This window comes from Euleptes europaea, chromosome 1 (assembly GCF_029931775.1).
Source record: "Euleptes europaea isolate rEulEur1 chromosome 1, rEulEur1.hap1, whole genome shotgun sequence".
Taxonomy (NCBI): domain Eukaryota; kingdom Metazoa; phylum Chordata; class Lepidosauria; order Squamata; family Sphaerodactylidae; genus Euleptes; species Euleptes europaea.
The window spans coordinates 53,990,707-54,006,738 of NC_079312.1; the positions used below are offsets into that span (position 1 = coordinate 53,990,707).

Sequence of the window (16,032 nt, forward strand, 5' to 3'; positions counted from 1 at the left end):
ACCAAGTATGTAAAAGAATTGCTGGAAAGACACGGCCTTGGCATTCCACTCTGGTCTGTTTGCTGTGATCAAAGCAATGGCTGCAAAATTACATTTTGAGAACCTTGTTCTTGGGATGGCTTTTGAACACTCCTATCAGCCTGGCCAGCGAAGAGATCACAGCCTGTAAATCTAAGAAGCCAGTGTGCTGTTGTGGTTAAGAGCAGTGGTTTGGAACAGTAGACTCTGATCTGGAGAACCGGGTTTGATTCCCCACTCCTCCACAGGAGCGGTGGAGGCTAATCTGGTGAGCTGGATTTGTTTCCCCACTTCTACACATGGGCCCAGCTGGGTGACCTTGGGCTAGTCACACTCTCTCAGCCCCACCTACCTCAAAGGGTGTCTGTTGTGGGGAGAGGAAGGTGATTGTAAACCGGTTTGATTCTGCCTTAAGTGGTAGAGAAAGTTGGCATATAAAAACCAACTCTTATTCTTCTTCTTAAAATCCTATGTTCCTTTCCCTAGCCCCACCCCACCTTCCCATTTATTTATTTGCACATGGAGTTCACACTGTGCAAATGAGTAGGCTGAAGAATGTGGAACCAAAGATGATACAGGAGGTAGACTGTGGCTTATGTCCTATTGCTAGTGCCACATTAAATAATACTATTTGACCTTATTAGAGATACCAGATAGTTAGCCAGAAAGGATCTATGCACAGGTATGAAATGGGCTCTGGGGAGAAATCAACAAAGAGTTTTTGGTTTGTCTGTTACAGGAGCGATCAGCTAAACGTCGGTGACTACATCAAGTCAGTGAATGGGATTAACTTGACCAAACTGCGACATGATGAAATCATAAGCCTGTTGAAGAACGTGGGAGAAAGGGTGGTACTGGAAGTAGAATATGAGCTACCCCCAGCCGGTTAGTTCTTCCATTTTAAATATTCCTTTTTTGTCACAATTCAGCCATGCTTCAAGAAGGAGACGGCTTCCCCTTCCCTCGAATATGTGAAACGGGCTTTTATTGATTTTTCTGAACTCTGACAGGCAGTGGCTTTCCCAGGTCTCAACCCTATTTTTCTGTCCAAGTTCCTTTAACTAAGGATGTCTGCAGCTGAACCTGGGCCATTTGCATTCAAAACACAAACTCTGCTGCTGAGCCACCTCTGCTCTGTTTGCTTGATCTTTTCCCCTTCTCCTGAGGTAAAGTGTGGTATTTTGTGCGTAGTTGTTTGGAACTTTGGCAATTGTTGCAGAATGGTTCCTCAAGGGAACTACTTTTTCTCAACAGGATGGGTGCCTGCTCTTGTCTGTTGCCTTGTAACAGGCTGGTTAGGTCTCTCTTCTGTTACAGTGATCCAGCGGCAAATCTCTGATCTGCCATCCAGTACCTTATCAACTCCCCCCCCTTTTGGCAGTGTGTCCTGTTGTGAGAAAACATCTTAGGTCGTTTATGCATGGGAGTTTTACCTGAGGTTCGTTGCTCGGTGGACCCACACTTTCCTGTTCAGAGTCTATGCGCTAGCAGTCTCCAAGCTCAAATCAGGAAGTATTTGAATCCCTGCCCCTTGAAATGCTGCTTTGCAATTGGCTTTAGTGAGAGAAAAGTCCCCCCCAAACCCAATTGCCACATAAAAAAGCATTTTAAGAACAAAAAACAAAAAACTGAGCAATCTGAAAAGAGGAGCAGGGGAGAAATCCAAGCCTTCGTTTTTAAAAGCCTTTCTTCTGCTCAGAAAGAGCTCCCAGAAAGCAGGAAGTATTTGAATCCCCACCTCTGGACATACTGCTTTGTAATTGGCTGTGAGCAAAACTAAGCTTGCGTGTTCCGCACTTTGCCTTATGCACGGAGATTTCACCTGGGCTGATTTCAGGGGAGAGGGAAGAATCGGGTTAACAGAGGAACAGGAAGGTCCAGGATTTGTGAGGGATGGCAGCGAGGTCATCTCTAATGGAGGGAAAACTCATGCATAACTATAAGGAACAACCGAGACAGACGGGGGGTGAACGTGAGTGATCCATGCATAAACGACCTTAGAATCTCAAATCCACCCTGTCACCCCATTTGCACCTTGCTTTAATTACGTGCCATCCTAAAGAGGGCCACTAACCATTACTCAACCTCTTGCTTTACCTAAGTATGCTGATTTCATTGCATATTTTGTGCCATCTCACCCTTCTCAGTGCTACCCTAGCTTTAGGATCTGGGAACCAATGCTTTTGTGTTGTGTGAGATTCTTTTCTTTTCATCCATGCTGAATTTTGTTATCTATAAGTGTTTGACAATTCTTGAGGTTTTGTAAGCACAGGCAGGCGGAGCAAGTAAATTGTTACTATTTGCAACTTGTGATATAAAGGATGTTACTGTCTATGGATTAAGAAGGTTTCATAAGATTCTCAACTGTTCAGAAAACAGTGAACACTCTTCTTAACCCACAGACTGTAACACGAGTTCATGCTTTTCAAATGTTGTGCTAGAAGCTGACAGCCTGCCTAAATTTCTCACATTCAAGTGAAATTTTGTTTTTGTAATCAAGCCTGTGAAGTGTGTTTTTGGGACTTCTCAAAATATCTTAAAGAGCTAATTTAATTTAGATGATGAAAGATTGTAAAGAGTTGCTAAAGAAAATAGTTTACTATAAATGAATGTAAAATATTCATGTTCTTTTGTTAACGTGAAGAAGGCAGACTGGCAAAGAGATGGCACCACAGATGAAAACCTGAGCTATTGTCATGTGAAGTTGTGGATACATAACAAACCCTGGTTTGTCCACGAATACATTAAACTGCTTTACACTACCAGACCATTTGTCTGTCAGTGTCAATTTACCCTACTCAGAATGGAAGCAGCTCTTCAGGGTCTCAGACAGAGGTCTTCCACATCATCAACTACCTAATCTTTCAATGGGAGATCCTGGAGATTGAACCTGGGACCTTCTGCAAGCAAAACTTAAGCTCTGCCAATGAGCCAGAGACCTTCCCCACCCCCTGGTTTATCTGCTTGTTACCTCTTTTCTATCTGTACCAGGAGAGAACACATTTTCCCTACTGTCTGTGGCCAAGTACTATGGGATAGTGCTACTTCAAACTGGTGTTCATGAATTGAATTGTCGCAGCATATCCCAGTTAGTACTGTCTGTGAATAACAAACAAACCCTAGTTTGAAACCCCTGTTCAGGACCAACAGGAAAATTCCGATTTGTTGGCTTGTCTACATTTGGAGGACGTAATTTGATTAAACCATGGTTTAGCAAGACAGCTGAATACAGCCATTTTACTTTGCTTCCTTGAAGTACCAAGCTAAGAATGTACTAATTTTAATTTCCTTTTGGATTGTGTTGAGGTACTTAATAATGATCTCAATTGAAATGTAGGCAAAACTGTTCTTGGTTCAGCGAGGATATGAATGTATCTTTCTGAGGTCAGAAAAGACCTAAGATTTCAGAATTTATTAGACATCTGTGAGCGGAAAGACCACTTTCTAAAAGCTGGAGTCTGCTGTGAGAAAGGGAAATGGCGGTTCTTGGTATGATGAGTGTCCCCCAATCTGTCTTAATACAATCTAGAACATTAATTCTGCTACCTTTTGAGGCAGTTATGTAATAGATTCATATGTTTAAGGCAACTGTTGTATTCATCTAATTCGAAATCCTTTCATATTGCAAGATTTGTGTGAATAATGAGGCAACTTCTCTATAAAGGCCACAATTAAAAAGGGAGAAAAATGGCAGCTCGGAGAGATAATTCACCCCATGTCCTTCTCATTTATAGCTCCAGAGACCAGTGCTGGCATTATTCCAAAGACCCTCGAAGTGACCCTGTACAAAGAAGGCAACAGTTTTGGATTTGTGCTACGAGGTCAGTGTTTTTTCAGCCCATGAGAGCGATAGCCATGTTGCGAGGTCAGCTTTTGAAAGTAAGGGAAGGAAATATCAGTGGGTATTACATGGAAATCAGCCTCAAGGTTAATACACATGCAAAGCAATCTTCAGTAACTGTTTGCTTTGTTTTCTGAAATAGAATTTCAAATGTGTTTGTTTAGATCTTTTGACTATTTGTGCCAAAAATTGCTTTGTTGTCTTCCATGGCAGAAAAATAGGCTTCTTATATTTGTGCATTTCACCACTTTTTGCCATTTATTACAGGAGGAGCCCATGAAGACTGGCACAAATCCAGGCCATTAGTATTGACCTATGTTAGGCCCGGTGGCCCGGCAGACAGGTAATATTTGTATTGAACTACACTTAGCAATGGCACTTACACAAATCACTTTTTCTAATAGTAAAATGGCTGGTCTCCATTATGGCAATGAAAGCAGGAAAATTAGGCTGCCCAGAGAAAAGTGAGGGGTTTCTACTTACTTCTTGGACTCCTCAGGTATGCAAAACAAAATGACTTTGTATACTAACCAAACAGGAAGCAAAGGACTTGAATACAGAGGATGCTTCAAGAGGCACAGAAAGTTGAAAACAGCTCAGTATCCATTCAAGGAGGAGAAAAGAAGTAAGGGGAGATTTGGGGGGATAGAACATGATTTTCAAATTGCCTCTCCCCTGTTGTTTGCAGATATCCCGTTTGTAGGTTTACATCTCAAGTGTGTTACTAAAGCTGACATTTGGATGTGGCTTTTTACTCAACATGTCACTTGAGCCTATCTTGATAGTTTCTAAGTGATCCCTTGAGTGCAGTTCTCCCAAGAGACAGAGAAGAGGTTTTTTTAAAAGCCAAATCAAAATATTGACATTTCAAATCCATTACTAATTTAAAAATCAGCTCTTGAAGTATTCCGTCAGCTGTATGTATCCTCTGAGTTCAGACGAATTTATTGTAAGATCCGTTCTATATGTTCCTGTTAACAGTGAACACAAATATACAGCTGTTTCTATGTTGCAGTTCTTCGTGCAATTGTCACCAATACTGAAAATATATGTGTGGGTCATTTTTTTGAAAACTTCACCCCTATCAACATTTTCTCCAGATGTGGAAAGCTTGATATGTCAGCCAAAGGCTTTTGCTGTGGAAGGCTATACCATATGCACAGTTGTACACTTGTATGTGCTCTTACTCCGACTCTACACATGTGGTTACAAGTATGATTGCTGCAGCATCTGTGGCTGTGTCCCTGCCTGTCCTGGTACATATTGATTTATTCACTTTATAGCCTGACTGTCTCACTGAGACTCAAGGCGGGTTACAGGATATAAAACAATGCAATGAACAATGCAATTGGGCTAGGTTTACAGAATGAGAAAATAATGAGCAACAAACTGTCTAAGACACTGGTTCCCAAACTTTTTGAGTCATGGAGCACTTTTTAGGAGATAAATTTGTCACGGAGCACTAATTTTCACCTAGCACCTCTATACTAAACCCAATGACAGTAGTATTTTTCTTTCCAATCTCTTCATAGAGCACTAGAAGATGTTTCACAGAGCACCAAGTGCTCCACGGAGCACAGTTTGGGAACCGCTGGTCTTGGGCATGTTACACTAAACAATGCAGAAAATGTGGAATTGTGCAGTGACCCAGTAGACATTATATACTTGGATTTTCAAAAGGCTTTTGACAGTATACTTAACCAGAGACTCTAAGTAAGCTTAGCCGTCATGGGATAAGAGGATGGGTCATACCTCTCAATGGGGCAGGCATTCTTTGAATGGTTTGCAAATGTACCAGGGATTTGTATCATGTGAGCCATTTTCAGACTAAGGTTATATATAGCCTTGGGGCTAGCATGGGAGCAATCACAAAGGCAGCAACAAGTATGCCTATTAAAGGTAAGTAGCAGGGAGTGGGGGTTGCTAAGAATGCTGCAAATGGTTTGATAGGAAAGGGTACTGTTCGGATATGTTCAAGTTTTATGCCTGCCTTGTTTCTTTCAGGGAAGGGTCTCTGAAAATTGGGGACAGGTTGTTAAGCGTTGATGGGATCCCCCTCCACGGTGTGAGTCATGCCGATGCACTGAACATCCTACGTCAGTGCAGCCAGGAGGCCCTCTTCCAGATTGAGTATGATGTCACCATAATGGGTAAGAGATCTTGGTGTGGTCTTTCCCTAGAAATTTGGATCACAGGAAGAAACAATAGAGCTGTATAATACTACTTAAGAGTAAAGTAAAAAATGTATTTGTGATAGGGCATGACCTATCTATATTGCAAAATTCAGAAAATTTCCCAAGCCTGCAAGAGTTCTCTTTCCAACAAGTAATCAGCTAAGATTAGACACAACCTAAGGCTAGCGTACTTTGGTCACATTATGAGAAGACAAGAGCCACTGGCCACATTATGAGAAGGCAGCAGGAAAAGAGGAAGACCCAACATGAGATGGATTGACTCTATAAAGGAAGCCTGGGCCCTCAGTCTGCAAGACCTGAGCAACGCTGTTAACGATAGGATGATTTGGAGGTCATTAATCCATAGAGTCACCATACGTCGGAAGCAACTTGATGGCACTTAACACAGATACAGGAACAAAACGATTACTGCAGAGAGCAGTAGTTTGGGATGTGTTCTTTTCATGGCATGCAGTAAATTCTTCTGATTTAGACTGGCTGGATAGAACTTTCAGTGAACCTTACTGCAGTAACAATATATACTTAGGATGGGAGAAGCCATCCGATTGCACCAACTACAGCATCAGAAACTGGTAAAAAATGATGGCATTGCAGGCAAATAATCCTAATGCAACTGCTCAGGATAGAGCTGTTCTGTTGCGAATAGTGAGACAATAAACCATGTTGTCTAGGCAAGCTGTGGGACTTTTGAGGAAGGTTTATCGACCTGGAGTTGGCTCTAGATGGCAGATTCAGCTTTGGTAGAATACTGCCTGCCTTGGTGAAGGGAGATCACACAACAACGATTATTAAATTTCCAACAGAACAGACCTCTTAAATTCAAAGAAGAATGAACAATTGACTCTTCATGTACAATAGAGTCAAATGGCCTAACTAAAGACATTGTGAAGCAGAGCTACATGGGCACACAGTGTGTAAATGATACAGAAAGAGAGGCCTGAGTGGAAGCAATATTGTAATGCAAAATAGGAGTCATTTCCCCCCCAAGGCACAATCAGTTTGCAGTAAGGGAAAGAACACAACCTGCCAGTCTAAAAATCCAAGAAAGGCTCTACTGCCAAGTTCCAGACACCCTTCAGTGTGTCCTTGTATTGTGCCCTTGTGTGTTAATATATTTGCCTTCATTCAGATCATAGTAAATGTATGTAAAAATGCTTAGATGCTTTGTGTTCTTAGTAGATTGAATCATCATTCTTTTGAATATCCTGAGCAAAAAGTACTTCTTCATACAATGCATAAGTAACATGGAATTCCTTGCTAGGACACTAGCATATATAGCTTGAAATGGGGATTAGATGAGCTCACATAGGGAAAGATTCACGAACAGCTGTTAGCCATGCTAGCTAAATGGAGCATCCATGTTCAGAGGTAGTATACCTCTGCATACCAATTCCCGAAGAAGAATTACATGGTGGATGACCTGGGCTTCTTTGCCCCTGCTTATGGGCTTTCCAGGTCACCTGGCTAACCACAGTGGGAGACATGATGTTGGTCTGGATGGACTATTGGGCTGATCCAGCAGGGCTGTTTTATGTCCGTGCTTCAATCCTTGCATATCCTTCTGCTTAACTTACTGGCAAAGGAGCAAATTAAGCATTGGGCACTTCACGAAACTTGAACGCCTGTGTAATTCAAACTGAAAGCCTTTGCCAAAGTCTGCTTTCGAAGTGTGAGGGACAGAGGCCAGTATTACAAAATTCAAAATGAGTGAGCTCCTCCATGCCACAGCAGAAGATGCTGATGGATCAGAGAACACGTATGTGTTTGCCTGAATGGGATGGGTGGAACATGCAGAAAACACCGAGGAAGATTGTGACAGCGAACGTTCAGAAATTGGCAGGGTGGAGCCAGGAAGGGCTTTATGATGCCCTTTGGAGCAGCATATTCCTCCTTAGGGAAGATCTGTCTGTGCTCTTTTACAGCTGTGGCCACAGTAAACAACAGGAAGTGGTGACAGCCACCTTAGTGCTACTGCCAATGTTTCTAGCACCTGTTTTCTCTCCTCACACACAGTGAAGGCTGGACCTTCCCTTTCCAGCATGCCTTTTGTGGTTCTCCTTCTACTGCTCATATCCTTACTTTGTATACATCAGTGTCTGAGTGTCTGACTACACAATGCACTTTTCCCGGGTGCGTTCAACAGGTGTGGTCCGGGAGCTCTGTGCCTGGGACCTTGATTCCCAGGTAGAAGAAGAGTTGGTTTTTATATGCTGAGTTTCTCTACCACTTAAGGAAGAATCAAACCTGCTTACAATCACCTTCCCTTCCCCTCCCCACAACAGACACCCTGTGAGGTAGGTGGGGCTCAGAGAGCTGGCTTCATGTGGAGCAGTGGGGAATCAAACCTGGTTCTCCAGATCAGAGTCCACTGCTCCAAACCACCTCACTTAACCACTACAACACGCTGGCACCGCTCCAAACCACTATACCTCGCTCTTAACCACTACACCATGTACCTGTGAGGTACGGTGGGGCCTGATTCTAATTGGGACCATGGCACACAGGCAGAGGGGATTTAAGGAGCATCTGTTTGCCCAGGGAGATACGCTTTGCCCCATCAGGGAAACAACTTGGACACATTAGGTTTCACCAGTGGGACAAATAGCCCAGAGACCCAAGTGGGGAAATGAGCATGGGGGGGGGGATAGGCTTTAGCTCTTTTTCTGCATGCTATGGCCCTGAGCTGAATTGTGCCCCTGTGTACCTAAGAAGCACTGCTGGACCTAGTGATGCTCGGGAAAAGAGCGCTGCATTGTGATTTAGGCCCTGAAAGAAATCCACATCTCCCTGGACTTCTTGGAGGAGGAATTTGAGTATTCAGTAATCAGTAATGTTCCTAATACTACATGTGCATGTGGAAGCCTGGGAGTAGACATTTTCAAGGCTTCTCTGTACTTAGTCTAGCTAACAGAGTTGCGTTTGAAAACCAAAAAGAGCCCCTGGCTCATTCATTGTGCATTTAACCTCCAGAGCTTAGGGCTCTCTGGAGAATGCAGATCACAGATGTAGTCAAGAAGAGAGTCAGAACTGACTATACCTGGGTGGCAGTCAAGGCAGTAGTATCCAGTATGGAAAGGAAGGAGGCACCCCATTTGGTTTGTACATATTCGTAAGCTGCTGCTGTGGGAGATCAAAGGCCAGCAGCGTAAAATGTTTTCAGGCACGAAAGCTATTCAAGCCTTTGAATTTCACAGGCCTCATGTGGGAGATGGGTGGTTATTGTGCAGCAATTTAGAATGGTTCATAGTGGCAAATTCTGAGCACAGTGGTTCTTGTAGGTTATCCGGGCTGTGTAACCGTGGTCTTGGTATTTTCTTTCCTGACGTTTCGCCAGCAACTGTGGCAGGCATCTTCAGAGTAGTAACACTGAAGGACAGTGTCTCTCAGTGTCAAGGGTGTAGGAAGAGTAATATATAGTCAGAAAGGGGTTGGGTTTGAGCTGAGTATTGTCCTGCAAAAGTAATGTGCTAATCATTGTCCTGTAAGTATTTTGCAGGACAATACTCAGCTCAAACCCAACCCCTTTCTGACTATATATTACTCTTCCTACACCCTTGACACTGAGAGACACTGTCCTTCAGTGTTACTCCTCTGAAGATGCCTGCCACAGTTGCTGGCGAAACGTCAGGAAAGAAAATTCCAAGACCACGGTTGCACAGCCCGGATAACCTACAAGAACCAATGAACTCTGACCGTGAAAGCCTTCGACAATATTCTGAGCACAGTGTACAAAAAGATGAGTTTAAGGCTGCTGTCGAGTCCAGGGCTGTTTAGCTTCAGAAGCTCAGTGAACTGTTGCCGAGTTTAATGCCTCTGGGGTGGGGGCAACAGACCGGACTGGCTATTTTTAAATCCCCTTCCCCCCTTCCCCCCCTTTAAACCTGTCAACTAGAATGACATTTCGGAGCTGAGGAGGACCAACGTTACTCGATGTTTTTCTAGCTTACTACCAGGTCAGGGAATTAAATGGGGCTACATTTCAGAAGGTTGAGGGACTGTAGAACTGATTTCTGAAGTGAAAGTTGTTAAGGAATGTTTTGCTAAACGAACGTGTGTGTATGTGCAGAAGGACTGGGAGAGCTTTTCAGTCATGCAAGGCTCGCGCCAGGGAATATCTCCAGCCACGAATGATGTGGATGTTTTAAACGTTTCATAGAGTCATTGTAATATCCTGGTGATTACATTAAAGCTAATCAAATGTAACCTGTTTAGGCTGGCAATAAGCCCTGTTCAGACTATTCAGTCATCATACTGTATTAGACCGCAGGTGGGGAATTGTGTGTCGTGATGGTCGTCTCCCCCACCCCGCAAATTCTACAAATAGAAAACTAGCAGTTCAGAGAAATGGCTTAAGCTGCTTGAACTGTAAGATGTAGTCTTCTGTATGAAGGGAGACTTTTTTTCTAATATGGGGCAGTATTCAATCTAGCCATCAGGCTAAGAAAATGGGGAAACGAAGAGTGAGGGACATCGAGCGGCAGATGGTTCTAGCAAGAACTCCCACCTGAATGCGGCAGGTGTAAGACCTAGAAATAGGATTGCCAACCTCCAGGTGGTATGGTAAACCAAAGTTAGTGTGCTGTAAGATAATTAGTAAATGAAATACAGCCACAAAACTGCAAAATTATTTGGCTTTATAAAGCATAAGACAGAGCAAAGATACACCCAGTATCTGCTACAAAAATGGACAATGTCCAAAATTACAAAGTTACATGTGATACAACATGATATACAATCCTAGAACACTGACTAGGATAATGTCCTTCTCTCAAAGAGGTAAGGTATGAAGACCATACAAGAGGTAAGGTGATATAAAGATTCAATTCTCGACAGAATTCCAGTTTCTTTTCTGTTTCGGCTTAATTGCAGCCTTCCTCAGGGGCCACTGTATTCATAACATAAAATAAAATAGCAATATGCAGTACATCGGCATATAAGAATAATCATAAGCAAACTTGTTCTAAGAGAAAATAATAATGTACTTACACGCTGGCTGTTAATTACTAAGCTTCCATCAGGCTAAGAAAATGGGGAAACGAAGAGTGAGGGACATCGAGCGGCAGATGGTTCTAGCAAGAACTCCCACCTGAATGCGGCAGGTGTAAGACCTAGAAATAGGGTTGCCAACCTCCAGGTGGTGGCTGGAGATATCCCGCTATTACAACTGATCTCCAGGCAACAGAGATCATTTCAGCTGTAGACAATGGCCGCTTTGGAAGGTGGACTCTATGGCATTATACCCCATTGAAGTCCCTCCCCTCCACAAGCCCCGCCCTCCTCAGGTTCCACCCCACCCCAAAATCTCCATGTATTTCCCAACCCAGAGCTGGCAACGATACCCAGAAGTCACCTGTAGCTAAGCTTTTTCGAGACAGGGTGTCAAAGGACCTTAAAGCCAAAGTCCTGTTCAAGGGGGCAGGTTGGCCTGATTCTATTTGGATAATCAAATGTATAGGAAATGCTGTAACTTGACCAATCAGGGATACTGCTGACCTGGTAACTCAGCCAATCAGGTGAGTTTGCCAGTTGTACCAGATGCAGCTGCATTGAGTCCAATTAAGCAAACACCTTCTCCCACCCATAAGTTCGAACACTAACAAGATGAATGTACTCTCCTGGATTCTTGTGGCCTTGAAAGTGCCAGGCCTGAGGGTCTGACCAGCACTTGGGTTGTTTCCCATCTCCCTTATCAGAAGGTGCTTTCACACATGCTGAGTAATGCACTTTCAATCCACTTTGCAGCTGGATTTTACTGTGAAATGGCAAAATCCACTTGCAAACGATGGTTAAAGTGGATTGAAAGTGCATTATTCAGTATGTGTGAAAGCATCCTGACTCTTTGAAGCTACAAGCCGCTTGACCTAAGTTGTCAGAGAGAAAAGCTTCCATGATTTTTGCCCATTCCTGTGCAAACCGTTGCATGTTTATGTCCTAGTTACTTCAATGGGGCTTTTAGCCAGACAAGCGTATGTGCATTCTCTCTATGACCCGCCCTGTATTCCTTAATCTTTTATGCTCCTGCATTGACTGTTTATTGTTATATGTTTGCTGAGGATTTGATTTCTGGAGCTTTATCACTGGTTGTAATCATTCAAAACCAATCATAGTGTTTATCATTAGCCACCTTGAGGAAGCTTTTTGAAGAACTGGGATAGAAATTTTGTAAACAAATTAATACCAACCCCTATGCAAATGACTAGGGAAATATGTAGTAAGAGTCTGATTCCTAAACCTTGGGATTCTGCTTGCAGGATCCAGGCTGTCTCTTTTCAAAGTACAGAACATGTTCAGTATCTTACTCTTTGGCCAGAGGTGCCCTGACTCTGCGTACCGCTTTTGCAACTGAAACTAGAGTGCGATTAGCAAAGGATACCTGGAGCTGAAAAAGTAAGGAGCACTGCAGAGAAGACTAGATGTGAATTGGCAGAAATGATCAGAAATGATCTCTACAGAAGACTGTAGAAAGCAGACGAAGGAATAGGCTTTCGGACTCCGGTCTGATTCATGTTTGCAGCATGCTGTCGGTTGATGCTGATGTAGCTTGGCTTACTGAAGTAAAATACATCAGAGTGAATATCTTCGTGCTTTTCTGCCTCGCAGGCACAGATGTCTTCCTTTCTGTTTGCTTCTCTGTGTCAGCCTGTGACACTCCCCCCCCCCTCTGCCATAAGTTTTCTGAATGAGGTGACGGTGGGGACAGATGTGTCCCAGGGTTTCATCTGTAGCACAAGGTTCCTGATCTTGTTCTGAATGGGACGGGGGGGGGGAAAACTGCTCGGAAGCTGTTCTTTGTGGAGGGAAGCTTCTATCTTTACTAGCAACTCACATTATCAATTGAACAGAGAGCTTGGGGAAGTTTAAGCAGGAGGGTTGCCAGGTCCCTCTTTTCCACCGGTTGGAGGTTTTTAGGGCGGAGCCTGAGGAGGGCGGGGTTTGGGGAGGGGAGGGACTCCAATGCCATAGAGTCAAATGGCCAAAGCGGCCATTTTCTCCAGGTGAAATGATCTCTATTGGCTGGAGATCAGTTGTAATAGCAGGAGATCTCCAGCTAGTACCTGGAGGTTGGCAACCCTATTAAGCAGCAGGTTTGGTGGTATAGAGCCAATGAGCAAAACTAGCCCACATGTCTGGAGTGTGGCTTAAATGGGTTCATGATCTTTAGATTCAAAGCGAGACTCTTCTCCCTCTCTTCCAATTTTCTTTTCATCTGATTTTAAAATATTTTTTTCAATATCGGTGTGCTTGCTACTCTCTCATAGTTCCTGTGGGTCACCCTCTCGCCGAGCACGAATTAAAGGCATATTTTCAAACCACTCAGCTGCTAGCTCCTAATCCAGATGGAATAAGTGGGGGGGGGGGAGCTCTTTCAGGGACTAGGCTGAGAATTAAAGTAACAGACGAGCAAAGTGAGGCTTTGATCAAGAAACATATAAATGCTTAATCCTTCCTATACTCCCATGAGAAAGGTCCATATCAACATTTTGCAGATGGGGAATCCTGCAGCTTGTCAAAGATCTGCAAAGATCCCTTTGTCAGACGAAGGTAGTGGTGGGATAATCCACCTGCTGGGCGGAAGCATTATCTGTTTTTTTTAATTATTTTTTTATTAAGTCACTTGGGTCTACTGCAATTACGTCGAAAGCAATGGGTGGGATGAGCTGATTTAAGGAGTGAAAAGGTGAGGGGACTTACCATACCCTAAAGCCCCTCTCCATGCATTCAACCCCCACCCCACCCCACCCGGATTACCATGCTAGAAGAGTCCTTGGTTGATAGAAAAGCCCCTTGGGGAGGAGGACTGTGGGAGTAAGGAGGCTCTGCTCTCCTTGCTTTTCATCCCAGCTTTGCTCTTTAAGTCGGGCGTCTGTCCTTTACTTTGGACTTGATTGCATCAGATCTGGGTTTAAACACACAGATCTGCAGCCGTCACATCTACTTTGGCCCTCGAGAAGCGAGGCATGGCAGCTGGCTGTCCTAAGCCATTTGGGGGGGAGCCGCTCAATTGAATACGAAGGATGCACAGCCTTGCGGGATCCTTTCTGAAGGGAACTTTGGTGTCACATCGGAGAGGCGGGTCGTGAATAGCGAGGAATGCATCTTGAATGGAAGTGTGCAGAGCAGCAAGAAGAATAATCGTTGCTGCTGACTGCTAGTTGTCTGGGGCAGCCAAGGGCAGCCTTCTGTTTATCTGACCTGTGTTTCCTTTTGCAATCAGCCAAAGGAGGGTCCCTCAGGAGCCCATTAGATGCATATATAGTCAGGCATGCTATTTGCCAAGCAGTTAAGGGGAAATTTTAGCAGGTGCTTTAAGGGAGTCCTTATCTCTTTGAAAACCAGCCCTATTTCTTGTCGTTCAACTGCAACTTTTATTTAGTGATTGCAGGATAATGTGTTTGTGCACACTATTGCATCGGCATTTTTTTTAGGAGACCCCTGTCAAGGACGCAAGAAAATCATAAAGGTCATTTATGCATGGGAGTTTTACCTGAGGTTCGTTGGTTGCTGGACCCACACCTTCCTGTTGGGAATCTATGCACCAGCAGTCTCCAAGCTCAAATCAAGTCCTCGCCCCTTTAAATGCTGCTTTGTAACTGGCTTACTTGTAGTGCTTACTGTGAGAGAAAATCCCCCCAAACCCAGTTGCCACATAAGAGCATTTTAAGAACAACATCATAAAAAACGAAGCAATCTGAAAGGGGGGAGGGGGAGAAATCCAAGCCTCAGTTTTAAAAAGCTATTCTTCTGCTCAGAAAGAACTCAGAGGAAACAGGAAGTATTTCAGTCCTTGCCTCTGGATGTGCTGCTTTGTATTTGGCTGTGAGCGAAACTAAGCTTGCATGTCCCACACTTTGATTATGCATGGGGATTTCACCCGGGCTTTGTTCAGGGAAGATGGAAGAGTCGGGTTAACAGAGGAATGGGAAGTCCTGGCCATTGCGAGGCCCAGCAGCAAGGTCATCACTAATGGACGGAAAACTCATGCATAACTCTAAGGAACAACCACGACAGACTGGGGGTAAATGTGAAAGTATGCATAAACGACCATAGTGTTTTGTAATCAAGGGTCAGTTGTCACAGTGCCACATAAAAAAATGAAAAGTATGAGTCTGAAGTTTTTTTACTTCTTTTTGTCTCAGTGTCAGCTCATGAACCCAGCTAACCTCGTGATCACATCACTTCTCAAATGCCATGAAATGTGCAAGTGCAAAAAGCTGGCAATGCATTCTGCCTGAAGTTGGTCATTCAAAGGATGAAGCTCAAAGATAATGAATGGTTAAGTGCTTCTGTCCTTTACACAAGCCCGACAGTTTAATGACCTGAACAATCGTGAGTGTGGGGGGGGGCACTTCTCCGGTAAATGAGACTATTCAGTTCTCGAATTGGCAAAAGCAGCCATAGGATGAGGTGCAGCACCCAAATGGCTACCGCGCAGGTGCAAAGCTGATTGTCAGGAGACTGTGTTCGCGGCAAATTTCAGCAGGAAATGTTGAAGCAATCTGATCTGGAGCTTGCCCTGTGCATTTGAGGGAGGATTTTTAACATCATGTGTTTTGCCTGGCAAACTTGTTTGTTGCAAAGATTCCAGCATGCCCAGTCAGGATGCCCTGTATAGAAACTGAGTATTTAACCGAAGTGATATCCTCCATCTGTATTAAAAAAACATGCGGCTTTCTAATTTATGCCACGTAAAGAGCAATTGGAATACAGGAACTGTAAACTCGGAGAGTATTACAAATCACAAGCTTTGTTCCCACAGAAAGTTTTCTCCCCTCTGGTTTGAAGAACAGGTAGATTTAGGTTGTTTATGCATGGGAGTTTTACCTGGGGTTCAATGCTATCTTTACCCACACTTTTCTGTCTCAAATTCTAAAAATAATATGCATGTTGTCCTGGAGAAAGTCCTGGGGTTTCTGGAGTAAAGCAGCAAAAATCAGGAAGTGTCTGTGTATCCACCCCTTTAAAACGCTGCTTTGTAAT

The 16,032-nt window shown here is 43.7% G+C and overlaps 1 protein-coding gene across 2 annotated transcripts in view; it reads left to right on the top strand.

Moving 5' to 3' along the window:
* The window catches only part of GRIP2 (glutamate receptor interacting protein 2), a 492,450-nt gene that overhangs the window by 407,445 nt on the left and 68,973 nt on the right, over positions 1 to 16,032 (top strand). For both annotated transcript variants that reach the window (XM_056861417.1, XM_056861426.1), the window contains exons 4-7: positions 758 to 903; positions 3,753 to 3,839; positions 4,127 to 4,202; positions 5,864 to 6,009. In XM_056861417.1, coding sequence (XP_056717395.1) covers positions 758 to 903; positions 3,753 to 3,839; positions 4,127 to 4,202; positions 5,864 to 6,009 — 455 coding nt within the window. The remainder of the gene's footprint in view (positions 1 to 757; positions 904 to 3,752; positions 3,840 to 4,126; positions 4,203 to 5,863; positions 6,010 to 16,032) is intronic.